Source organism: Mus musculus, chromosome 6 (assembly GCF_000001635.26).
Source record: "Mus musculus strain C57BL/6J chromosome 6, GRCm38.p6 C57BL/6J".
In the NCBI taxonomy this organism is placed as follows: Eukaryota; Metazoa; Chordata; class Mammalia; order Rodentia; family Muridae; genus Mus; species Mus musculus.
The window spans coordinates 38,096,639-38,122,274 of record NC_000072.6 but is presented as its reverse complement, the minus strand read 5'-3'; the positions used below and the strand labels follow the sequence as shown (position 1 = coordinate 38,122,274).

Here is a 25,636-nt window from a genome sequence, read left to right as displayed (position 1 = left end):
GCTTAGCATGCTTGGGGCCACCAAACAAGAATGACCAAAAGGGAAGCTCAAACCCGGCAGCAGGCAGCAGAGGCCACTTGGAAGACTCAGGTGGTTCAAAACAAAAAAAGAAAGAAGTCTTAATGGTTGTAAGGGAGATGGCTCGGCACATGTAAGGGTGTAGGGTTGTGCAACCCTAATGACCCAGGTTCAGGCCCAGAACCCACAAGAATGCTGAACGTGGCAGCCCACATCTCTGATCCCAGCAGTCCTGCAGTCAGGTGAGAGACCCAGATGGAGAATTACCCAGAAGCTCTTAGGAGCAGAGTATGTAGTGTGCCAACAGAGAGACCCTGCTTCACCGAGTGTGTTTCCACAGGCATGACATGGCCGAGAGAGCACCTGTATACACACCCCCTCCCATAAAATAACAAATTTAAAAACTTGGCCATTGAGTATCTTAGCGTTTTTCCCTCAAGCCTGACTACCTGGATTAGATCCCATCAGCCCGTATGATGGAAAGAACTAAGTCTTGTATGGTGTTCTGGAACCTCCATGCGTCTGAATGCACACAAATAAGTAAAATGGAGAAAAATAGTAAAATTTTAAAAGATTTCAAAATCTAGTAGGAATGGGACATTATGAATGTTCAAACAAACTTGAAAAAATATTCGAAAAAAATAGAAGCACACATGAATATTCAATGATCATATATTGGACAGTTTTGTTAATAAGTATTGGGCAGGGGTATAGCTTGGTAGTAGTGAACTCACCTGATATATGCAAGATCCTAGTTTTGGCCCTTAGCACCAATCCCCCTCTCTCTCTTCCTAATAAATATATATGTAATATATATGTATGTGTATATATATATACATATATATGTGTGTGTGTATATGTATACATACATGCATACATATATTGTAGTGACTAAGGATTTAAAACAAAAACACAAGCAAGCGTCTGAAGTGCTGTGAGACCTGGAGAATGTTCTACGCAGCCAGATTTTACCTGCTCTGAGTGTAAACAGGTCCAAAGTACCCGGGAGAGCAGTCACTAGGAACAGCTGAGGCTTTGAAGGTCAGGCTGCTCCCATGCCCAAGGCAGTGGTCATTCCTTATCTCCTGCACCCCACCTCCCCCATCCCCCACCCCGTTTTTACTCCCCCCCCCCCCTGCCCAGCACAGCTTAAGTAAAATGGAAACAGGACCAGTCCGGCTCCTGAGGAATCATTTACCAAAACCTTGTTATTGCAAGATGCCCTGTTTGTGCAGTAACCTGATAGCTCAGTGGATCTCCAGCACTTTTCTCACCTGTGGGTGGGGTGCCTTTGACTCCTGATGTTCAGGCCTGGACCGATTCCAGCTGCAGACTTGGGTAAACCACATCTGTGTAGTTACCAATGTACCGTTTGTTGAATTCACACCACAGTGTAACATTGCAAAAGGCTAACCCAACCCCACTTGAAAGCTTACAAGGTAACATCCTGTACAGAGGCGGGGTTGGGGAGGGTAAATATTTGGGTTGGGTTCTGTATGTGATGTGGTCATAGGTCTCAGTGAGTGGTTTCTTTCATTTAGTATTTTAAAATTCTGAAGAAAATGTTAGCGCAGCACTTAAGGGGAAAGGGAATTTCAGCTGAAGGGGTTGCTGTGTTTCAGGAAATCTAAGTGGATTGTTTTTCAACATTGATTCTGTGCTGTGGCTGAGTTAACAGAGCCAGATATGCTCATTTTAGCAGAATCCAAAGACTAGATGAGATTTAGAATTTTTAAAGCTGTAAGAAAAAGAGAATGAATGCTCACTGCCTCAGTTTGAAATCTGAGACCCACCAGCCCAGTGAACTGGCTCAGTGTGTAAGGGGCCTGCTGCATCCACTGTGTGTAGGACACAGACACTCTTCTTAGTGAGGCAAATTAGATTGACAGATTATCAGTAATGCTAAACATTTCAAGACACACCAAATTTAAGTGAGATAGTCAACATACAAAACCAATGGTTTTTAACCTTTTATTTTGTTTGTATATGGAGGTGGTTTTTTGTTTTGTTCCTTGTTTTGTTTTGAGACAGAGTTTCTCTCTGTAGCCCTGACTGTCCTGGAACTAGCTTTGTAGACCAGGTTGGCCTTAAATTCAAGAGATTTGTCTGTCTCTGCCTCCTGAGTGCTTGGATTAAAGGTGTGTGCCACCACTGCCCACCACTGGCAGTAACTTTTACTTTTTTCTCACCCAAAGCCCGTATTAGCTAACATAACTGCACTAAAGATGCCAGCATCAAAATTCTAGTACATTTTAGTCTTTTATAAAGTTAAGTGGAGGGATGTCTCAGTGGTTAGGAGCACTAAGCACTCATGCAGAGGACTTCGATCCCATCCCTAGCTATCACGTGGCAGGCAGTTCACAATTGTCTATAAGTACAGTTTCAGGGGATCTGAAGCTCTGACCTCTGTGGAGAGCAGGTTCACGTGGTGCTCACACATACACGAAGACAACACTCATTCACATAAAAATGAAAACAGAGGAAACTGAGAGCTAGGGAGAGGACTCGGGGCAAAGTGCTTGCTGCATTCCGATTCCTCGCAGCTGTGTGTCAGCCCAGCTTTGTGGGACATACCTGTGATCCCTGCACTGCACGACAGAAACAAGAGGATCCTAGCAGCGTATCGGCTGGCCAGTGAGTGAGCTTGGATTCAATGACTGTCTCAAAGAATAAGGAGCAGTAGGAAAAACAAAAACCAAAAAAACCCAAAACAACCTCTGGCATGCGGGTATGTGCTAGCACACACAAAAGCTAATTCTATTAGGGTTAAGAGTGGTTTATGATTGGGACCGATAAGGACATTTGACCTTACACTAAGCTATCTCTATCAACAACAACAACAAAAAGGCAGAGAGCAAATGAGGAGAGATGCCTGATGGTCATCTCTGGCCTTCATGTGTACATGTGTGCACACACACATGTACACAACCACACTAACAAGTACATACGTGTGTGTGACCTTCCTGGTGTTTTGTCTACAGCCCTTCCAGGTGAAACAAGCATTTCATCTTGTGCTTCACTGTATTTTACATGCCCAGTATGCCTAAAGTCTCTGTCATACAACGGGGACTTAATAAATGCTGAACAAATGCATTCCTGGGAGCACTGGAATTTCCACATGATCTAGTGAGTTTTTAGTGTGCCTTCATTGTACCCAAGATGGGTTTCATCATAAGTATTTCTTTTCAAAACGGCCTCGCTGCATAGCCCTAGCTGTCCTAGAACTCACTTATGTAGACCAGGCTAGCCTGGAACTCACAGAGATCCACCTCCCTCTGCCTCCTGAGTTGCTGGGATTAAAGGCATACACCAGGACCACCCGGCAAATTATTTTTTTCTATTAGATCAGAAATTGGTCCTTAGTTAGGGGTTGTTTACTATACATAAGGCTTTTTAATTGTTACACATATTCCTAAATATATGACTACAATCTGTTCAGCTTGGAAAATGCTACATGTATGTGGATGATTTCAGGGCTGACCACTTGGTATTGAGTAAGGAATCTGGAAGCTCATCTCTAAGGAAGACCATTTCTTCAGCCTTCACCATTCCTTAGTCGTCTGTAGTTCCTCTTCTAGGGTGGAGGCCTGGGCTTTTCCCCTTCCGCAATAGAATGGTCATAGGTGCCAAAGTTAGGCAGCCATGTTGATGAGACTTCTTGGGTGTAGCTTCCCTGACATTTCTAGGAGACATGATCTCATAGCCGACTGACTTCCTGTTCCTCTGGCTCTCTTGGTCTTCCCACACCCCTATTCCGCAATCCTCGAGCCAAAAATATGGAGTGTTCATGAATGTATGCCATCCTCACCCGAGGGCTGTGCCAGCCTTCTCTGTATTGTCCCAGTTTTACTGCATGTCCTGTGGAAGTGAGCACTTAGTACACAGAGGTTTTAAGAGGCATTTTAGAATTATTTGCTGGTCACCAAATAGAGACGTTATAAATCTAGAGCTCTATAGCTTTATGTGTGTGTGTGTTGGGGAGAGGGGGGAATCCAATGGCCCTAATACTATTCTAGTTATTCTACTATCCTAGTTCATTCTGTGACCCATGTTTTCCCCTGGAGTCAAAAGAAACCTAGTGTTAAAGGGTCCATCTTAATTTGCACAGTAGTTACTTGTTCTTTTAAAAAGGGATCACCTGTCCTTTTTCAGGAACTCCAGTATGAGTTAGTTTTAGATGATCTTGAGTCACCATATGGGTGCCGGGAATTGAACCTGGGTCCTCTGGAAGAACAGCCAGTGCTCTTAGCCATTGAGCCACTATTTCAGTAACTCCAGGATAAGTTAGTTTTGCTGTGACCTGACAAGTAACCTAAGAGTGGGTTATTTTGCTTTACCCTTTGAAGGTATAACCGTCATGGTAAAGAATTCACGGGGACAGAGGTGTGAGGCAGCTGGTCACATTGTAGCCACAGTGGCGAAGGGGGAGGGGATCTTCAATTCCAAGCACTTTCATCAAGGGGAAGTATGAGGCAGCTGGTCACACTGTATCCACGGCAGAGAAGCAGGGAGAGGAGGCAAAAGATAATCTTCTGTTCTAGGCACCATGTGGAGGCTCACAACCATCTCTAATTGGTTCTAGGGAATTCAGCACCGGCTTCTGACCTGTGCAGGCACCAGACACATGGTGCACAGACATGCATACAGGCAAAACACTCATCAGCATACAAATTCCAAACCCACCCAGCCAGCTCACCTCATCTCCTTGGTTTTCATGGAATCCCAAAGATGTCTGTCAAAATTAATCTGTCTGCATGACATTAACTGTCCAGCAGTGCACATGTGGGTAAAAGCTGTCAGATGTTGCCTCCCTACTGACTACCTTCTCCACAAATGCTTCCCATCATACCCAGTGTGTCCGCGGTGACCACCCACGACTCCCAGTCCCCTTCCCAGGGCTCCTTCGACAGAATTGCCCTCAGAAAATTGGGGAGCGGGAGCTGGGCTTGCTCCTCTTGATCGGGAACCTGACAGCGTCCATCCAGAAATAGGGTGGAAAGCCGCCTCTCAAGGAAGTATTGGAGATACTGGGAGACTCTGCCTGTCTCCCAGGAGATAACAACTCTTACAGTGGTTCATCAAGTCTGGGAAATTGACTTCAAGATGTTCAAAAGAATCTAAAAACTATTAGAAATCTCTTCCTACCTGGCATATTATTCTAGTGTCTTATGAATTCAGAGTGATCTGACCTGCACTCAGCAGGAGGCTGGCCATCACTGCTTGGATGTATACCCACATTGTCCAGCTTTGGCCCGAGTCTAGTGTTTCTTTTCACACTCCAAAACTGAAGGGCAGCTTCTGCCCTGAGGGTCAATCCTGGTGGTCTTATTTTAGGAAAGTCTGCCCCAGAATTGTCCTTTCAGTCACATTTCCTCAGCCCTACATAACCTTAACATAAGAGAACATGGGACATCCCTGTACCTAGCGCTGAATGTGTGGGCCTTTGTGGTGGTGCATACCTGTCATCCCAGAGCTACAGAGGCGGAGGCAGGAGGATCAGAAGTCCAAGGCTAGCATGGGCTAGCATGGGGTACAGGAGATCCAGTCCTCAGTTACATGTTGAGTACAAGGCCAGCCTGGATTACGGGAGATTTCTGTCTCACAAACTCACAAAAATGAAAACAAAGCAGCAGATGGACTGCGTTACAGGCTGCTCTGGTGGAACAGGCAAGCCTCTGCCCTCCGCCTCCCACACAGCAACCCAAACTGTTGGATGAGCTCTCTGAGACAGAGTGTTAAACCTTTGGTTGGGTCTAATTCTTACATGTTCAGCTTAGAAAATTGATACCTAAAGTAAATGGGTGTATTTCTGTTCACATTAGCCTGAAATACTTAATCTCCCATCTCTTAAAAAAAAAAAAAAAAAAAAAAAAAACCTCGAGGCTGGAAAGATGACTCAGGAGTTAAGAGCACTTGATGCTCTTTCAGAGGTTCAGTCCAAGTATTTACATAACAGCTCACAACCATCTGTAACTCCAGATCCAGGGTGTCTGACACCCTCTAAGCACTGCAGGTGTGTGCTCACAAACTCATGCAAGCACAGGAAAATAAATGATTACAATAGGTGGGACTGACAGTGAAGATGGAGTGGTGGGGAGGGGTTGAACATGTGAAGGAGGCAGGATGGTTATGCCCTTGATTAAAGCAGAAGGAGCCAACATCCTGCCTTTCAAACCTGTCCACTAAAAAATTGCCTTGGGTTTCATGTGCACCCAGAAGAAAGCGTGGGATAGATGAGGAGTGTCACCATAGGAACGCTGATGGACTAAGGTCATTCAGACACACAGGCCCTTGGGACAGCTCTGACCTCACCTTCTTCCTTCTGGAAAAGTAGCCGCAGTGGGTGTGTGGCCAAAAGGGCAGCTTAATAGCAAAGGGCACATGTAGCTTATACAGGGGCCTGGGTTTGACCCACAACACCAAATTCATAATAAAAGAGCCAGAGACTTCGAGGAACACGTGACTTTAAAGTGACAGAAGCTTCTAGAAGTATTCCCCCTCCCACACCCCCAAATGATAGAAAAAGCCATCCTTGGGCTCATGCCGCCAGGTCTTTGGGCTCCTCTGGAGTTAACTTCATCAGTTTGTCCACGCACAGCAGGATGAGGGTGAGGAACCAGAAACTCCAGCCAACCGCTGCCGCAATCCAGCCATATTCATCTACGGAAGCCCGGCAACACAGGGAGGCTAGTGGGCAGAAGTCGACATCTGACAGGAGAGCAAGAACGAGACCGTAAGACACTGGCCACCCCGGCTCCCTCTCAGTTTAGAACAAGAACGCTGGCCAAGAAGCACTTGCTACTTGTTTGCTACCTTATGCACTCAAGATAACAGCGCTGTTACTACCTCTGCTTTGGTGCTGGGTACTGAGCCCAGGGCCTTGAATGAGGATAGGCTCTGCCACTGACCTACCAGCCCTGTGCTGCTTCAACTATTATCCCTACTTCATATAAGGAAACCCAAACTGACGAAGACCAAGAACCCAATATGGCAGAAGCAGAGCCCATATTCCAGTCTGTAGACCCCAAAGCTCTGTTCTTGGCCTCTTAGGCATTTACTGTTGCTCCTCCCCTATCTGTGAGTACACAGTTGGTCATTTGATGAGGATGGGATAAAGGGATCAGAGTTAAGACAAAGCAAAACCTTCCGTTGATTGGACACACGTGATAGAGATTCCTTTGTGCTGTCTGAGCATCCTATCCCTGGAAATATGTCAAGAGGATGAATGGAAATAGAGGAAGAGTCCATAAGCCAGTTCCTGCTTTGGGCAGAGGTTGGAGCAGTGATATTTTAATGGGCTTCTTACCCCTAATATGCTACAACATTTTCACCTTTGACTGCTGGCCATGGGATGGGTCATTAGACCCACCTGTGCAAAAGAGCATGCAACAAATTTTGATCAAAGCCAAGCTAGCTTTTAATCTGCTCTGTGGACAGTGCTGGGACATTCCTCATCCCCAAGTGTCTGGGAAGACCAGGCCGTCGCTGGGACACAGGTTAATGGACAGAGAGGGGCCCAAGTTTCTTTCCTAGCTACGGGGATGGCTCGAAGATCAGGGCAGTTGACAGGAGAGACTTACTGGCACACTGCTCCAGGGTCCCGGGGTCTGGGTGGTGTGCACTCAGGGTTGAGTTGCTGCTGCTGGTTTCTGCAGGGAAAGGCAAGTAGTCACAGTGGGTCCTGCCAGGCAGTGTGAATTATTTTGTGCATTGAGTACTAAATAATGGCAGTGGTCTACGAGTCCCAGGGAAGACTGCACTAAGACTGGTGAAGAATACATTGAACTCCCCTTAGTTATCAGCTAAGCCCTCACTCGACAGTGGGGCTGTGTATGGAGACAGACGGAAGAAGCGACTCAGGCTCAACCAGGGTATGCAGAGTTCTAATGCTGTTTGCGTGCCATTCTTATAATAGGAGAGAGAGCCGCTGATCCCAGCACTCAGGAAGCAGAGGCAGGCAGATCTCTGTATATACTTGGGCCAGCCTGGTCTGCGGGACACCCTGTCTCAAAAACAAAAACAAAACAGAAAGGAGGAGGGAGAGACACCACCAACTCAAGGCTTAGAGCAATGGCCTTTTGAGGTCACAGTGAGAGAGAAGCCATCTGTAACCCCAGGAGAGAGAGAGAGACCAAACCTGTCCACATCTTGCCCTCAACATCCAACCTGCAGGATGGTGAGCATGTACCTTTCTGTCAAAGACCTCCAGTCTGTGATGTTTGTTTTACAAGCCTGAATGCAAGACTCTGCTCGCTTTTCTTTCTTCAGACTTATGAAGTAACAGTTCGTTTCATTTTTACTTTTTAAGTCAGCATACAAAATAATAGGTTTCATTATGACATTCAAATATGAAGATCATGTGTTCTGCACATATTCTTCCCCCTGTTTCCAACTCTTGGGCTTCCTCTGCCATCCTCGGGGTCCTTTCCTCTTTCCAAGTAATCCCTGTGCTGCTTGGTTCATGTCAACCTGAGATGAAGAGTCACCTGGGAAAGGGAGACCTCAGCTGAGGAATTGCCTCAGTCAGATACCTGTGGGCATGTTTGCAGAGGTATTTTCTTGATTAAAGATTGCTGGGAGAGTTTTTAAAAAAAGATTTAGTTTTTTATTTTATGTATGTGAGTACACTGTTCCTCTTTTCAGACACATCAGAAGAGGGCATCAGATCCCATTACAGATGGTTGTGAGCCACCATGTGTTTGCTGGGATTTGAACTCAGGACCTCTGGAAGAGCAGTCAGTGCTCTTAACCGCTGAGCCATCTCTCCAGTCCAAGATGTATTTTAGGTGTATGCAAGCTTTTGCTTCCATTATGTGTGGACATTACATGTATGCCTGGTACCCGTGGAGGCCAGAAGAGGGCATTGGATCCCCTAGGTCTGTGAGCCAAGAACTGAGCCTGGGACCCCTGCAAGAGCAGCAGGGGCTTTTAAGCACTGAGCCATCCAGATATGGGAGGGTTTGAAGATTGATGTGTAGGAGGGCCCAGCCCCTGTGGTCCTCACACTGTGGTCCTGGTTTGTACAAGAAAGCAAGCTTCCTGAACCATGGGGGAGCAAGCTAGTGCTTCAAGGTCTCCCTCCAGGCGCCTGCCTTAGTGTCCCTTCATAATCCCTGTCATCTTAAAGTTACCTTGGGTTGGGGTTTTATCACAGCAATAGAGGAGCAAACTAGAGTAATCCCCTCCCCTTCCACGTTCACGTAGTAGACATAATCTCCCTATGTTTGTCTGGACTGCACATATGACTTAGAATTGTGAAATATGCTTCCAGGGTTTGGCTCCTTCCATGCAACATGACTTCTCGTTCCATTAGTTTTCCTGGAAATGACGTAATTTCATTCCTTATGTCTGAGTAAAACCCATGCACCTGTAGCATTATGCCCTATGTCCATTCATCTGTTGATGGCCATCCAGACTGATTCCATTTCTTTGCTACTATAAACACTGAAGCGACAAACATGGCTGTGCAGCTGTCTGTGTGCTGCGTTGACCCAAGTGCATCCCATTTTATTGTCACTTCATCCTCATTCAAAGATACTTTATCTTCTTTTAAAAACAAAGATGCGGGCTGGTGAGATGGCTCAGTGGGTTAGAGCACCCGACTGCTCTTCCGAAGGTCCAGAGTTCAAATCCCAGCAACCACATGGTGGCTCACAACCATCCGTAACAAGATCTGACTCCCTCTTCTGGTGTGTCTGAAGACAGCTACAGTGTACTTACATATAATAAATAAATAAATCTTTAAAAAAAAAAAAAAAAAAAAAAAAAAAAACAAAAAAAACAAAGATGCTTTTCAAGGGAGCATGGCAGCATACGTCTGCCTTTAACCCCAGCACTCAGCAGGAGGAGGCTTAGGGGTCTCTGAGTTTACGACCAGCCTGATCTACATAGCAAGTTCTAGGCCAGCCAAGGCTACACAGTGAGATACTGTCTCAAAAGAAAACCAAACCAAACCAGCTCTTGGGAGACCAAGACACGATGCTTCCTGCACACACTGCTATGGGATGCTTATTCCAGTGTCAACTGAATCAAGCACAGAACAATCTAGAATGTTTCTTTCACAGCAGATTCAGTTTCTTTCCAACATATGAACAAAAGAACATTGAAATCCGACCTCAATTCTTCATCTCTGTGGGTTGTGATGTAGCTACACAGACACCAGGTTATCAACAAAAAGTACATCCCAACTGAGCAAATCCACGGCTTAGAAAAGTTGATGCTTGAAACTGTCTCCCCACTGACGAGCAAGGGACAGGAAGATGGTTAAAAAGAAGAAGAAAAGAAAAAGTTTTTTTTTTGTTTTGTTTTTTTTTTGTTTTGTTTTTTTGTTTTTTTTTTTGTTTTGTTTTTTTGTTTTTTTGAGACAGGGTTTCTCTGTATAGCCCAGACTGTCCTGGAACTCACTCTGTGGACCAGGCTGGCCTCCAACTCAGAAATCTGCCTGCCTCTGCCCGCCTTAAAGGTGTGTGCCACCCCCCTCGGCATGAAAAAGAAAATTTTAGAAGGAATTATAAAAGTTCTGTCAAGAGTTTGTGGAGCAGTGCTTGGTTATGGAGACAAACACTGAGATTCAGGGAAGAAAAGCTGTGTCCCTATGTCCCTGTGTCCCTGTGTCCCTGTGTGTTCTGGCAGAGGGCGGCGAGATTCACAATACTCAGGACATCAGTTCCTTGATATGGTGGCTATTTACAGTGATTTTAAAAAATGAATTTAAGTTGAAAAGTCCCCCTGGTCATATTTGAAGTGTGCTCTGGTAGCTGGTAGCCACCTTACTGGGAATGCAGTTCAACCAGACGTATTTACCAAGGAAGAAAATCTTATCCATACAAATACCAACCTAGGTAGGCAGATTAAAACCAAGGGTTTTTGTTTGCTTGTTTGTTCATTTGTCTTTTTAAAGACAGGATCTCATGTGTCTAAGGCTATCTTCCTGCCTGCTATGAAACCCTGATTCTCCTGCCACTACCTCTCAAGTACTAAGGTGACCAGAATGTACCACCGTGCTGGCTTCGGGCGATGCTGCAGATTGAGCCTTGCGTGTGCTCAACAAGCCCTCCCCCAAGTGAGCCGTGCCCCTGCCCAAGAGACTGACTTTTGAAGAGCCTTTCGGGAAATTCTATGACTGTCTACTTGAAAATGGAAAGGAGGGCTTAGAGCTCTTAATGCCCCACTGCCCGTGGGTCAGCTTGTCCTTCAGAGGTGGTGTTTACACAGGGCAGGGGAATTAAGGAAGAAAGTTGTTACTCAACCACAGCCATAGAACTGCTGCCACCCAATCCCAGTCCCGCCATCCCGCCTAAAGTATGCTAATAACCTTGATACAATCTGACTAGTGTTGTAAATCATTTACATAGTTTAGAGTGGAGCCCAGTTTTGGAGAAACTGATTCCTGGACATTAGAAATTCCCTTCAAAACCAAGTCATGTCATTAGCTTGTCTCTCCACCTAGGGTGGGAGTATTCTCAGGACAGAGTAAATGAATGGGGGGAAAATTAACGAGATGCCAGTATTAGCTTGAATCCTGTGAGGTTGCGATTCTTAGAGGTCAAAACTCTCTTTTTATCAGGGGCTTTATATTTGAATATCACCCTTCAGTGTTCTAAGAACCAACCAGGGATTGGTGAACTAGGGGAGACCCAAAAGGCACTGTCATGGTAAACAGAAGAAGAACAACCATAAAACCTCGCCCCCTCAATGTATCAGTATGTGGTTGATAAATTGATAATAATCATAGCTGCTGGCATTAACTGTGTGCTTGTTTTGTTGTAAATTATTTACAAGCTGTGACTCATCTCCTCTTTACAAAATAAATCACAAACCACCCTTGACTCCCCAGTGTTATAAACAAGGAATCTGGGGCACAGAGAGGTAAAGTAATTTGCTCAAGATCACACAGCTAATAAGCAAGATGAGGAGAGAGGCGTCAAGGTTCTGTAGCTCTGAAGGGTCCCAAGAGCCTTCTGACAGTTCCTAGACTAGAGACTCAGGATGACAGAGTATTGAGAAGGGTGTGCCAGGGAGTGGGGTCACTCCAAGGAAGCTTGAGACAAGGTCAGTGCCAGGATCAGGAGAGACGAAGCCAGACTGCTAGATGCTCAGGTGTAGAACCCAGCTAGGAAAGCTAAGCCTCTTCCCATGTGAGAAAAGAAACTACCCAGGGTGAGAAACTGTGCTGTGCTTCTGATGCCAGCCCTGAGGAGGCGCAGGGAGGGGGAGGGGTAGGAGGAGGTTAGAGAGCCGAGGTAGCAGCGGTCCAGTTTCAAATTGGCCCGGGCAGTCCGGGTTGGAAGGAGCCTCTGCGGCGGTGCTAAGGGGAGGTGAGGGTCCATCCTGAGGGAGCCTTGGAAGAGCTATGGGAAATAGCAGGGGAGCCAGCCGTACCCCTTTCTACAAGTTTGGTCCCCTGATGAGTGAGATGCCTGCTGGCAAATTGGCAAATTTGTTTGTTGTGTTTTGTTTTGTGGCAAGGGTCAACAGGGGTGATTGCTGCTGTCCTACCAAAGGAATTGATTGCCAGGAACCCAAGACGCCCCCAGCTGACTCCCACCCCTGCCGGCTCTGTTTCTAATCCTCCAGGGAAGGGACTCCCGTTTCCTCTTTCCTCTGGGCAGGACCAACCCTGGCCAAGGAATCCTCCCCTTCCCTGAGTCCTGCCCTCCCCTTTCCAAGGTGGCCAAGAACTAGCTCAGAACTACTGTTACCTGTACCGCAGGATAAGTGGAAGGAGGTGAGGACCAGGCTGAAGAGGAGGGCGGCCTGCGGGGCAGAGGTGAGGTGCCCAGGGTTTCGGAGGAAGACACCTGACTGGGCCATGTTGCTGCAGAGGTGCCCTGGGGTGGAGAACATGTGTCCTGTGTGTGCTGGGTTTGAGGTGACTCCTGTCCTGCAGGAACTGGGAGTCTGTTCAGTGTTTGGGGGTAAAGAAAGAAGGTGGAGCCAGGTGAAATGCCTGTCACACCTGCCTCTGTAACTGTGGCTGGGGGAGGGGAGGGGCAATCCCGGCCTCCTTCCCTGAGACAAGAGTTCCCATTGAGGAAGAGGGAGGCGATTCCCTTAGACCTGCACTTGCTGTTGCTTCAGCTGCAGGCATAGTGTAGATTCTCTAAATCAATTACTTATTGATTTGAGTAATTATCAATTATTTATTGCTTACCTGCAGCTGTGTGCACTGAACTATGCTATAACCTGCAAACACCCCAGCTTAGCGTGTTGGCATTACAGAAACCCAAGATCCTGAGCAACCTGGGAAGTGATTGCATGACTAAGGACTCTGGGCATCAGCAACAAGAGTCCAGTCACCTCTGCTGATGAGACACTTTAGGGAGCAAAATGACATTCAGACAGGGCCTTGAGGAATGCATAGGATTTTGACAGGTGGAGAGGAGAAAGAGGCCCTGCAGTAGGAAACTCCTTTGAAGCCCACTGTGACCCTGACATAGATAAATTTGGTCCCACTCTGGATAGGGAGATTTGTGCCTGTGTCAGGAAGCAAGAGGGAGGCTGTGTGAAGGTCCTGAACTGAGTAGTGGCAATCTGTGACTGCTGCTTTTAGCCTAAATGTTTGACTGACAGTATTCTTAAGTGTCCTTACCTAAGGCAGTACATTCCAAGAACTCAAGTGGATGCTTGAAACCATGAATACTGCTGGAATACACGCGCATGCATTGCACGTACGCACTTTCCTAGAAATGCATACCTATGGTAACGTTTAATTTATGGTTATAGTAAGATTACTAACACAACTAATAATTAAGCAGCAATTATAACAATGTATTATGTACTATTTAAAACTTAGGAATGCCTGGTTGTGGTAGTGGTGGTAGAGCATGCTTTTGATCTCGGCATGCCTGAAAGAGAGATGGATCTCTGAGTTTGAGAGCAGCCTGGTTTACAGAGTGAGTTCCAGGGCAGCCAGGGCTACACAGAGAAACTCTGTCTCCAAGAACAAAATAGTGGGTGCTGGAGGAATGGCTTAGTGGTTAAGAGTACTAATTGTTCTTCCAGAGGACCTGGGTTCAATCCCCAGCACACAATGGCAGTTCACAACTGTTTGTAACTCCAGTCCCAGGGTATCTGACACCAATACACATGAAATAAAATTTTTAAAAAGGAGTCTTGCTTATAAATACAACAATAATAACAATTTAGGAATTGCTTCTGGAATTTTCCACTTAATATGAACAGCGTATAACTGAGGCCAAGTAACTGAAATCTCAGGAAGTGAAAGCGGAGAAGAGGGAGCTGACATCGGTGTGTTGCATCGGTGTGTTCCACACTCAACCCTGAGGGTGAAAAGCGCCCAGGAGCGCCATTTGAGACTCTGAGGTAACAGACATGGTTTCTGTCCTTGAGGAGCGCACACTCCATCAGAGACCAAGCAAGGAAGAACTTGAATGCAGTATGGAAAGACAGTAATGGAAAGAGGGGAGGGATAGTGGTTATTTTGGAGCGGGGGGGGGGGGGGGGGGGGCGGGCAGGGGAGGAGCATACAGAGGAAGTGACGTCTAGCTGCATGTTGACGTTTGCATATGCAGATGGGAGTTGATGGGTTCTTCCAGTGGCAGCAGGGCTAGCTCAGAACTTTATCCCCTGTGTACCTACACACAGCCCAGTAAGGATCACTATGGCTGCAGTCTAGCTCACTGAAAGCTCTGCAAAAGGCGATCACGTCTCACTCCCGTAATGCTAGGAATTAAGAGATGAGAGCGCGAAGATCGAGCCTGGGCCAGCCCCGGCTACATGAGCCTCCCCACCCGCAACCCCCCAAGCCGATAAGCCTCAACAACCACAAAAAGTAAAATAAATAAGAGAAGCTCTATGGACACACATGTGTAGTGGCCCCGGAGGTCACTTGCTTTAGGTTTTTCCAAAGGAATAAATTAATAGTAGCCCTGAGTTGGGGGAATTGGGTAGACGAGTGTCAGGAAGTTTAATTTCAGATCTTTCTGAGAAAAGTCCAGGGCAAACCAGACACTGTTTGGACATTCACCTGTGTCCAAGTAGCAACACTGTGGGCAGGCCTTTGGTTGGGGATAAAGGGGTCGAGAGGGCATTCCATGATGGGGATGGGATGTTTGATCCAGCTCTGCAATGGAGTGTAGCTCACCAGGCACAAGGAAATTGATATACAGAGGGCCTCCGGCCGGGCATTAGTATATCCCCTTGACTAGATACTGATGATCGTACTGTTCCGCCACAGTTTATCTGGATGGACTAAGAACAGATTGTAAATGGTCCTGAATACAAGACAGAAGAAACTGGGTTTTATTTTATGACTGGGAAGCCATCTCTTTGCACACATGCTTCAGACTAGGTTTGAAACAAAACCACCTGCAGGGGGATCATTTCTCAGGCTGCTGCAGACAGGATCACCAGGCTCAGAAATAAGCTGGGCAGAGGGTGGAGAAGAGGGTAACGTGACTGAGAGGCATCGGGAGGCCAGATCCACAGCCGGGAGAGATGCCGATCCCTGCACTTCAGGCTCCTAAAGCCACTCTAGGCGGCTTGTGATTGCCTGAAGCACCAGTGCCACCCAGACTCTTCAGGGAATCCTAAAAATGGTACCCATGAAAGAGTTACAGGCTCTACAGTAGCTATGGAGTGAATGCCCCAGGGTCAAGTTGCAGCCCTGCCTCTGATTGACTAGATGGCTCCAGGCAAGTCATTTAATGCTTTGTAGCCTCAGTTTCCATATCTGAGAATGATAGGACAGCATCTGTCCTATTATCAGAATTCTCAGGGTGACTTAATGAAGTAATCCACGTAAAAGCACAGGGCAGGCAGGTGGTCAGAACTCTAAGCACTAAGCCCTATTTTACTAGAAAATTACTGTCAATAAGATCCATCAGAGAAATGAGAGAAAGACAATGGGGAACAATAATGCCATTTATGCATTGGTTTATTTATAGGCTGCCTTGATCCACAAAGGACTGGGGGAAGCTTATTGACAATCCACTGAGCGAGATAAAATAATTTCAAAGTATCGAAGCAAAGGGAAACTCAGCACAGGGAGCAGAAGATGGACCTGTGAGCTACTTAAGGCAAAAGGCTCAGGTTTCCTGATCGAGAAGAGGGCGGGGCGGTGGGTAGCCTGGTCACACACACAGGTGGATCCAGGAGCAGCAGGATGTGGCAGCAGAATCTTGCATGTTCTCAGCACTGTTAACATAGGAATAAGCAATGGAAAGCTGTTATTGTGGTCCGTGGCTGAACGTCAGAATGGGGTCAACTCATACCAAAGTTCTATGCCGCCACCCCGAACTGAAGCTGCTCTCTGGCTTCCCAAGGTCTCAGGAGATGCAGTAACCCTTTCATACAGTTTTTTTTGTTTTAGGTTTACTTTGGAGAGTGTACCAGGAAGTTGTGTTACTCAAAGCTAGACATTCTGCAGGAACTTTCTCAAGATTTTCTTTTCAAATAGTTCAAACAGTGTTTTGTTACACAGTCTAAAAGAAGGAAGAAAAAGAAACAAAAACCCTTCAGAATAATCATGTTTGTAGTAGTCAGACTCTATGGTAGTAGCTGGAGTTGGAGATGGCCAACACGGTGGGATTTCTCCATACATCTCATTTTACCTATGTATCTGATTTTATTTGAAAAAAGTCCAGTAGTCCAGGCGAGGGCAAATGGTATACTCTACAAAAAGTCTCTCTCATGGTAAAGATGCTTCCCCTGTGAGTGTGGGTAGCCCTTGTGCCATACATCCGTCCTTGGGCTTTGAATTTGGACCTTTCAAACTCTAGTTAAGTAAAGATCCTTTCTGAGGATGTTACTGGAGTTCAGGTCTGGGTTGCTGCTCCTCAGAGGCCAGGATTTGGATGACAAGTGGTAGAAAGGAATCAAGTTCATTCAGAAGCTAGAAATCCTGATAGGCTGGAGGGCCTCAAGCTCAAAGCTCCTTCTTGGTGAGGGAGGGGCTTAGGAGTGCAGAGGAAAGAAGAATTGGACAGGAGGGCTGCACACTGAGCGAAGTTGTCATCAGCCAGGGTGTGTGTCTTCCTTTTCATCTTCTCTAACAATCCTGATGACAGTGACTTCCTGGGACTCGATTCTGTAGCACCCCCCACCCCCCAACCCCATGCCCTTTTAATACAATTGTACTGGCTGGTTTTGTGTGCCAACTTGACACAAGCTGGAGTTATCACAGAGAAAGGAGCTTCAGTTGAGGAAGTGCCTCCATGAGATCCAGCTGTGGGGCAATTAGTGATCAAGCGGGGAGGGCCAATTGTGAATGGTGCCATCCCTAAGCTGGTAGTCTTGGGTTCTATAAAAAAGCAAACTGAGCAAGCCAGTGGAAGCAAGCCAGTAAGTAACATCCCTCCATGGCCTCTGTATCAGCTCCTGTTTGAGTTCCAGTCCTGACTTCCTTTGGTGATGAACAACAGTGTGGAAGTGTAAGTTGAAAAAACCCTTTCCTCCCCAACTTGATTCTTGGTCATGATGTTTTGTCCAGGAATAGAAACCCTGACTAAGACAACAATGTTTCTTGTTTGTTTGCTTATTTTTGTCTGCATGTGTATGTATGTGCCTAGTGAATGCCTTGTGCCTGTGGAGGTGAGAAGGTGTCAGACTGGAGTTACAGACTATTGTGAGCTGCTGTGTAAATGCTAGAAATTCCACCTATGGGGAGCCAATGCTCTTAGCCACTGAGCCCTCCTCTTTAGCATCTGCTCACTAGTTTTTATGGGAGCCAAATACATAGTGAGTGGCTCTCTTAGAAAGGAGAGAAAGTTATGAGTATTGAAAGACTAAGGACATTTTAAGGTGAAGTTTATAGACAATTAGAGGGGTAGGGCTTGTCAACCTCCTAGCCCAGTGATTGGCAACTTCAGGCTCAGCCTTATTATACACATTGCTGGTGTTGACACAACAGGGCTTGTGGTCAGATTCAGTTTTGTTTAGTGAACAGAAAAGTGTGTCCTCCAAGAGTAACTTTCAGCTAAGGTTTTTGAGAAATGAGGTTCATGTTCATCTCTCCCACCAGTTCTGACTACACGAAACCAACAGGGACCATATTCGGAGCCAGACACTGCTAGCTCAGTCTCCCCAACATCTAACTTCTCCCCTACTGCGACCCCCTTTATCTCCTGTCTCAATTTCATTACTTCTTCCAGACTGCCCAGAGCCCCATGGGGAGCAGCACAGCCAACTCCTGCCCCCAGCTTGGATTCAAGCCCCCACATTAGCACAGTCTGTGGGAAAGGGAAGCCAAAACTAGGCGGGTGGTGCTGATTAAGACATCTGTAGGAGACTGGGGGTTGGGGGTGGAGGGAGGAGTGATGCCTTCAACACTATGTGGGAAGGCCTTTATCTTGGGTCCTCAGAACCCACTGAGCGGAGACAAACGGTCCACAGAAAGAGTTTATTGCCTAACGTAGATGGAGCCTGCATGGGTGAGCCCTTGGAGTGCTGTACTGGAAGGCTGAAGTGACAGGCGCAGGACCAGACACTAGAGCTCCCTGTGCTGCCGCAGGCTTTGAAGGGGGTGGCTTAGACGCAGCAGTTCTCAACCTGTGGGTCACAATCCCTTAGGCAGGGCACACAACCCTTTTACTGGGGACGAATGTCAGATATCCTGAATATCAGGTATTTACATTACAATTCATAGCAGCTGCAAAATTACAGTTACAAAGTAGCAATGGTATGATTGGATGGGGGAGGGAAAGTCACTACAAGGTGAGGAACTGTTTTAAAGGGTCTCACCCAGCATTAGAAAGGTGGAGAACCCCCTTAGGCTTAGAGGATTTCTAGGTGTTCTATGACTGTAACCAGTGTACAGTAACAGTGTACAGAGAGTAAATGTGGGGGGAGAAAAGAAATAAGCTGCTAAATATTTTTGTGAAAAATTAGGTAAAAAAATGGTTTTTTCTTTCTTTCTTTCTTTCTTTCTTTTTTTTTTTTTTTTTTTTTTTTTTGGTTTTTGGTTTTTTGAGACAGGGTTTCTCTGTGTAGCCCTGGCTGTCCTGGAACTCACTCTGTAGACCAGGCTGGCCTCAAACTCAGAAATTCACCTGCCTCTGCTTCCCAAGCAAGTGCTGGGATTAAAGGCGTGAGCCACCAGTGGTAAAGAAATTTTAAAGGGAAACAAAACAAAACAAAACCCAGTGCAGTCACTCCGAAGTGAAAAGCTTAGGAACCCGGGAAAAATCTGCCTGTGGAAACTGCGTTGTCTTGAGCTCTGCGGTGAGACACTCTCTTCCTACATCTCCTCTGTGTTGTGAGGTAGGTCCACTCTGAAGAGAAACCGAGGCACAGCCAAGGTACATTGAGGAGAAAAGAGGCTGCTGGAGGACTCTGCCCTCAAGGGTCCTACCTGGGATGAATTTGTGACTGGAAGGAGATGAGTTTGTGACTGGAAGAGTCTGAGGGAACAGTCACTGTCTATGGCCACTGTTCTGTGTCCCAGGGCACCACCCACAGGCCATAAAGCTGTAAACAACAGCAAGAGCCAATGGTACCTATGTCACTGAGTTACATTGTGAGAGATTCCTGTGGCCAGAAGGAAGTGGGAATTTCCACAGCAAGAAGGATCCTGCTTCCAAGATCCGTGAGTTAGATCATGGTGTGCTGGGATATAGACTACACTGATGTCACGTGACCATCAATGGAGTCCATTGTGGGGTGTGGGAGGTGGAGGAAAGCCAGGGCCTCTCTTGTGGAGCAACTTCCAATCACCTGTTCCTATTGCGTGAGTTTTCGTTAGCACCGGTGGCTGGCCAACAATGTGACGTCCTAGATGTCAGTGCCTGATAAAATCATCTACTTGAATGAAGGTGATCTGGCTGAAGTCCAGTTCCAAAAAAAAAAAATTAGACAATGGTCTTTGAAAAACCAGTGTGAGTTTTGTAGCTCGAGAATTTTGTTGAGCTTCAATTCCTCACAAGCATTTGAGTTTGGTGCATACCTACCCCTTCTTGTTTGCTAAGTGCCAATCTCTTGTAGACTACTCTTATGTTGCTGAATTCAGGAGTGTGGTTGGTGTCTTTCTAATTCTGGTATGGGCAGAGAACACTAGAGGCTCTCTATGCACAGGGACACTGCAAGTGAAGAGCCTAGATTTTCAGCTTAAGGGCCATTTGATAGAAAATCCTCATGCCACTCAAGTGCCTCCCCATAAACCTTCCAAGGCAAGTGTGAAGTGGCTTCAGCTGACAGTGGGCCACTGGCGTCAAGCATTGGCTGTCACAAACAGTGTTATTTTGGATTTAACTCTATGAGAGTTCTTTCTCTCAAGACCTCAAACCAAATTTAACTGCTGTTTTCCTTCAATGCTCTGAGTCGGTGATTTAGGGAATATCTAAAAATATATGGTGTGGTGATACAGGTCTATCTCAGTATTGGGAAAGTGGAGAGCCAGGGTAAATCCAAGTTCAAAGCCAGCCTGTGCAACTTAGTGAGATCCTGCCTTGAAATAAATAAAAAGAGAACTTGGGGGTGTAAATCAGTCGTGGAATGCTTGCCTGCCATGTTTGAAGCCACAGGTCCCAACCAGCACTGCCAAAAACAATTAATTTAAATATATATGAGTGTGTAAAATGCTTGGCAGGAGAATTGCCTATTTTTTTTTAAAGCAAGTAAAACAAATAATTAAAGAAACAAGAGTGAGCCAGGCATGGTGACACACACTTTTAATCCCAGTACTCAGGAAACAGGTTAAAATTATCTTAGTTACTTTCCTATTGCTGTGATAAAGCACCACTGACCAAGGCAATATATAGAAGACACATTTAATTGGGGTTTACAGATCCAGAGGGATAGGTGTCCACAGCCTATAGGGATAGGTGGCAGGGAGCAGGGTAGCAGGCAGGCAGGCATGGCTTTGGAGCAGCAGCTGACAGCTCATGTCCTGACTGACAGACAGACAGACAGCAGAGACAGAGTACTAGGCTGGTAGGCAGCTTTTGATGCCTCCAAAGTCTAACCCATGATTACACCTCCTCCAGCAAAGACACTCCTCCTTATCCTTCCCAAACATTTCCACCAACCGAGAACAAAGTATTCTGATGTGTGAGCCTATTTCAAGCCATCACAGACTCTTCCATGAGGGCTCAGTTTCTCTTCAGATTGGGCTACTCCCTCTGTTTTTATTTTCCAGCCTCATTTTCTGATAGAGATGTCTGGAACTGCTCCATCTATCTTTTCCTCCTTTGTAATCAACTTCTTAATTAAAAAAATATTTATTTATTTGTTTATTTATTATATGTAAGTACACTGTAGCTGTCTTCAGACACTCCAGAAGAGGGCATCAGATCTCATTACAGATGGTTGTGAGCCACCATGTGGTTGCTGAGATTTGAACTCAGAACCGCTGAACCATCTCTGCAGCCCCTGTCATCAACTTCTTGACTGCAGACTTCTTACCCTGAATTCTGCTCCCTCCAGCCTGAGGTAAGGCATAGAGTGATGCCAGAAAACTCTGCCTTCTTTATGACCATCCCATAATTCTTGAGACGCTTTCTCTCCTCTTTCAGGTTTATTTCTAGGACTACTATCCTCTTCCCTCATTTAGTGTCTTTTGTTTCTGTCCAACTTTAAAACCTTTGTTCTCCCTATTGATTAGTCCTGGGGCTCCAAGGCTTTCTTGCATATTATGGACTGGCTTGCGTTCCCAACCCTCTAATTTGTATGGTGTATCCCTAACTTCCGGTAGCTCAGAATGTGGCCATCTGTGGAACTGGATTTCTGCAGAGGTAATCATTTGTGTTTATACTGGAGTGGCAGATGTACTTGCCTGGTGTCCTTATGACATAGAAATCCACATATAAAGATGAAGGCAGAGAGAAGAGCGATATTTCTGTAGACAAGAAAACCCCCAAGAACTACCATGCATCACTGGAGTCAGACACAACCCTGGAAGGAACACAGTTGTCCCCATGGTCCTTAAGGGACTAAGCCTTTTGGTTGCTAAACTCTAGAACTGTAAGATAGTACTACCTCGGCTCACCAGGATTGTCTGGTTTTTGTGGCAAGCGTTTTTATCCCGAGCCATCTTGCCAAATTCCACACACCCTCACCCCTGTCATATGGTCTCAAAGAAATAGCCTTTGGCTTGCTGCTGGGCAAGTAGCAAGACACTGAAGCCTGCTCATGACCTGTCAAAGTATGAGTTACTGCCCATAATGAACTATATGTTACAGTGAGCAGACCTCAGAAAGCACTGAAGGCAGCAGTAGGCTACAGGACAGGGAAGCACTCCTAACACCCTCAGTTCCCACTCGCTGCACTGCCTCCTCCTTCCAGCCTGTGTGTGCAGCCTCGTGGCCAATTCTCTATGACCCATCAGCAGAGTAAGAGAGGGTGAGTACGCTCGGTTATAGCTGGTTCTGTACAGTGTGCAGACATCACCTTAAAATGGATGGTCACAGTGCAAGGGCCTCTCTCCAGAGCGTCCTTGAAGGACAGCAGTGAAGGCAAGTCTTCTCGCTGGGGAGAATTTTGCACCGTTTATCTGGTTGCACATTTTGCTTGGCAGAAATGACTGTGTGCTTGACTGCATACTACGGCAAGTTGGGCTGGATGGTTGGGGGTTGGAAGGGATATCATTTTAAAAATTAATGATAACCCAGTGCTTGGGAGGCAGAGTCAGGAGGATCCCTGTGAATTCAAGGCCACCTTGCTCTAGAGAGTTCCAAGGCAGCCAGGGCTGCATAGCAAGACCCTGTCTCAAACAAACAAACAAACAAACAAACAAACAAACAAACAATCTGAATCCATAAAAAAAAATCACAAGAATTTGGGGGAAAGGTACTGGAGCACTAGCTGAGAGCTTACATCTGATCCACAAGTACTAGACAGAGAGGGAGAGCCACCAGGTAATGGCTTGGGCTTTTGTTTGTCTATTTGTTTGTTTGTTTGTTTTTCGAGGCAGGGTTTCTCTGTATAGCCCTGGCTGTCCTGGAACTCCCTCTGTAGACCAGGCTGGCCTCAAACTCAGAAATTCACCTGCCTCTGCCTCCCAAGAGCTGGGATTAGAGACGTGTGCCACCACTGCCCAGCCTGGGCTTTTGAAACCTTAAAGCTACTCCCAGTGACACACCTCCTCCAACAAGACCATACCTCCTAGTCCTTCCCAAACAGTTCCACCAAGTGGGAACCAAGTATTCAAATATATGAGTCCGTATGTGTGTGTGTGTATGAGAGAGAGAGAGAGAGAGAGAGAGAGAGAGAGAGAGAGAGAGACCATTCAACCCCCACAGAGAGGAGCGTGGTCACGTTCAAACCTCAGTGTCCATTTCCTACCAGGCTAGAATAAAGCTACTTGTTCCCCACATTGCTCCCACTTAGAAATCACATCATGTAGCTGGATGTGGTGGTGCACACCATTAATCTCAGCACTCAGTAGGCAGAGGCAGGTGGATCTCTGTGAATTTGATGCCAGCCTGGTCTACAGAGTGAAAGGAGACACACACACACACACACACACACAGAAGGAATCATTGAAACGATGTTCCATTTATCATAGAAATGGTGCTAATTAGACCATGCATGGGGCTGACTGGCTTATCAAATATCCAAGCCTCAGACACCCTACCAGTTTCATTTCTGTTGCTGTGGAAAAACAAACAAAAACAAACAAAGAAAGAAATCAACCAACAAACAAAACAGTGACAAAAAGCAACACAGAGGCAGAAAGGATTTACTGTATTTGTACTTCCAAGTTCCTGTCTGTCATTTTAGGGAAGTTGAGGCAGGAACTCAAGCAGCTGGTCACTCACATCTATAGCCAAGATCAAAAGGAGAATGAATGAACCTTTGCTTGTTTGCTTTTTCTCTCTTTTCCTGTCTCATATAGTTTAAGGTTCTCTGCCTAGGGAATGGTGCTACCCACAATGGGCTGGGTCTCCCTACATCAATTAGACACCTCCCCCAACCCCAGACATGCTCACAGGCCAACTTGATCTAAATAATTCATCATTAACTCACTTTCCAGGTGTCTCTAGGTTGTGTCAAGACGACAGTGAGAACCAGCACAGACATCCCTGGTAGGATATTTGATATGAAGAAATTGCCGATGAATTTGAGGTGTGATGGTGACTTGGTGTGCATGTTTCTGTCTATAAAAGAATCTTTATCTTTTAGAGATATATGGCATGTTGACAGTTTTTTTTAAAAGAAATGGTATGCTATATGGTATTAGCTTCAAAGTATTAATAATTAGAGGAGAGGAGAGTTTAGATGGCACAAAATTCAAATGGTCGACGTTGAATGACGCATACCTGGAAGGTTCTTGTACTGATTCGTCTTTCTACTCTGACAGATATTTAAATGTTTCCCATAAGAAACAGTAAAAGCCAAGAGCTGTGAGTGTAGCTCGGTTAGTGGAGTACCTGCTTAGTATAGCTGAAGCCCTGTGCTCAATCCCCAACATCACATATACCACACGTGGTGGCACATGGGGAGGTGGGGGACACGAGGATCAGAAGTTCTTTTACATAGTAAGTTCAAGGCCAGCCTGTTTCAAAACACTGGCACACACACACACACAATCCAAAATGGAAAACAAGACAAAAACAAACAAAAAGCCTAAAAGCCACCCCTCATTTGAGGACTCGGTGGGTACATTTTGCAGGGACCCCCAGATGGGTGCACAAAGGGCACTGGCACACAACCACCTGGAAAAGCTGTTCTGCAAAGTTCATTCAGGTGGAGGCAGCAGGTGGCTGTTGCAGAGGAAGCCTGTGTGCCCAGGGAAAAAAAATCTCTGGCTCTGTTCCTCTCATTGCTTTGCTGGACTTTCCTAAGGATTCATCTGTCTCTTCACCTTTGGAAAGAGTGTCTGGGAAAATACTTATGAGGATGGTAAATGAGATCCTTTGTTTGCTTCCAAAACTACTTCTTAATGTTATTTCATTCTTACTGTTTTGTGCAAGGCTGGGATCAAACCCAGGGCCTCCTACGTGCTAGGCAAGTGTTCTACCAGTAAGCCACACCCCAGCCTCATTCTTGAGACTGAAGGAGTGTTTTGATTTGTGTAGGAGCTGAACTAGCCTGCTCTCTGTCTTACCCTTCTAAGGCCTCTGGAAACCTTGTACCCCACCTCAGTTCCCAGAGGGGCGAGTTACCTTCTTAGAGAGAACTCTGTTCTTGCTTGGCAGTGGGGACTTTCAAGGTCGATGTTGAGGGCGGGGCCCAGGTGGGGCTGGGTGGAGCAGGGCTGGCTGGTGTGGCAGGTTTGACCTCACCCACTGCAGGATGTGTTGATACAACAGAGTGGCCTCTGGAGAGGGAGCCAGGACAGTGTGTGAAGGGGGAGAGGCTGGGCAGCCTCCCTGCCACCGGGCCCTGGACCACTTGAAAGCCACAACTGACTGTGGCCACTTGCTGCTGCTACTGCTTCTGCTTCTGCTGTGCCCTGCTCCAGGAATCAGGCAGTGGGTCCCCCACACAGAACAAGCTCCAAGGAAACTCAGGTGAGAAAGCACCGTGCTTTTTGATCTGCCTGAGGCTAATGCCTTGTTTCTGTGAATGAACATGTTGCCCAGTTTATCAGATACAATAGTAAAAATCTTTCTGATTCATTTTGGTGCTCAAAAGCAGAGTGTAGTGCCAGTTGGTGGACTTCTGGGGCAGGTGGGGTGGGGGTTAAGGAAAAGAAATAAGTCAGGAAATCATTTTTGAC

General features: G+C 46.2%; 2 protein-coding genes and 1 non-coding gene across 3 annotated transcripts in view; 1 reads left to right on the top strand and 2 right to left on the bottom strand.

The window, feature by feature from the left end:
• The window catches only part of Atp6v0a4 (ATPase, H+ transporting, lysosomal V0 subunit A4), a 76,104-nt gene that overhangs the window by 2,312 nt on the left and 48,156 nt on the right, over nt 1–25,636 (top strand). The window lies entirely within an intron of this gene.
• Gm23231 lies at nt 3,789–3,892 on the bottom strand. Its single transcript, XR_003956567.1, has one exon. It is a non-coding gene; the product is annotated as a U6 spliceosomal RNA (small nuclear RNA).
• Nucleotides 6,469–12,922, bottom strand: Tmem213 (transmembrane protein 213). Its single transcript, NM_029921.1, has 3 exons — nt 12,720–12,922; nt 7,599–7,667; nt 6,469–6,726 (listed from the first exon to the last, which is right to left on the bottom strand). The coding sequence occupies exons 1-3, from the start codon at nt 12,862–12,864 to the stop codon at nt 6,557–6,559; spliced, it is 384 nt and encodes a 127-aa protein (NP_084197.1). The 5' UTR covers nt 12,865–12,922; the 3' UTR covers nt 6,469–6,556.

Excerpts from the sequence above, each read along its gene's own strand:
- Tmem213 (NM_029921.1), bottom strand. The coding sequence starts at position 12,864 with ATGTTCTCCACCCCAGGGCACCTCTGCAGCAACATGGCCCAGTCAGGT. Across the intron at positions 7,668-12,719 it reads CCACTTATCCTGCGGTACAG|AAACCAGCAGCAGCAACTCA; the intron begins GTAACAGTAGTT and ends CTTTCCCTGCAG. Across the intron at positions 6,727-7,598 it reads GACCCTGGAGCAGTGTGCCA|ATGTCGACTTCTGCCCACTA; the intron begins GTAAGTCTCTCC and ends CTCTCCTGTCAG.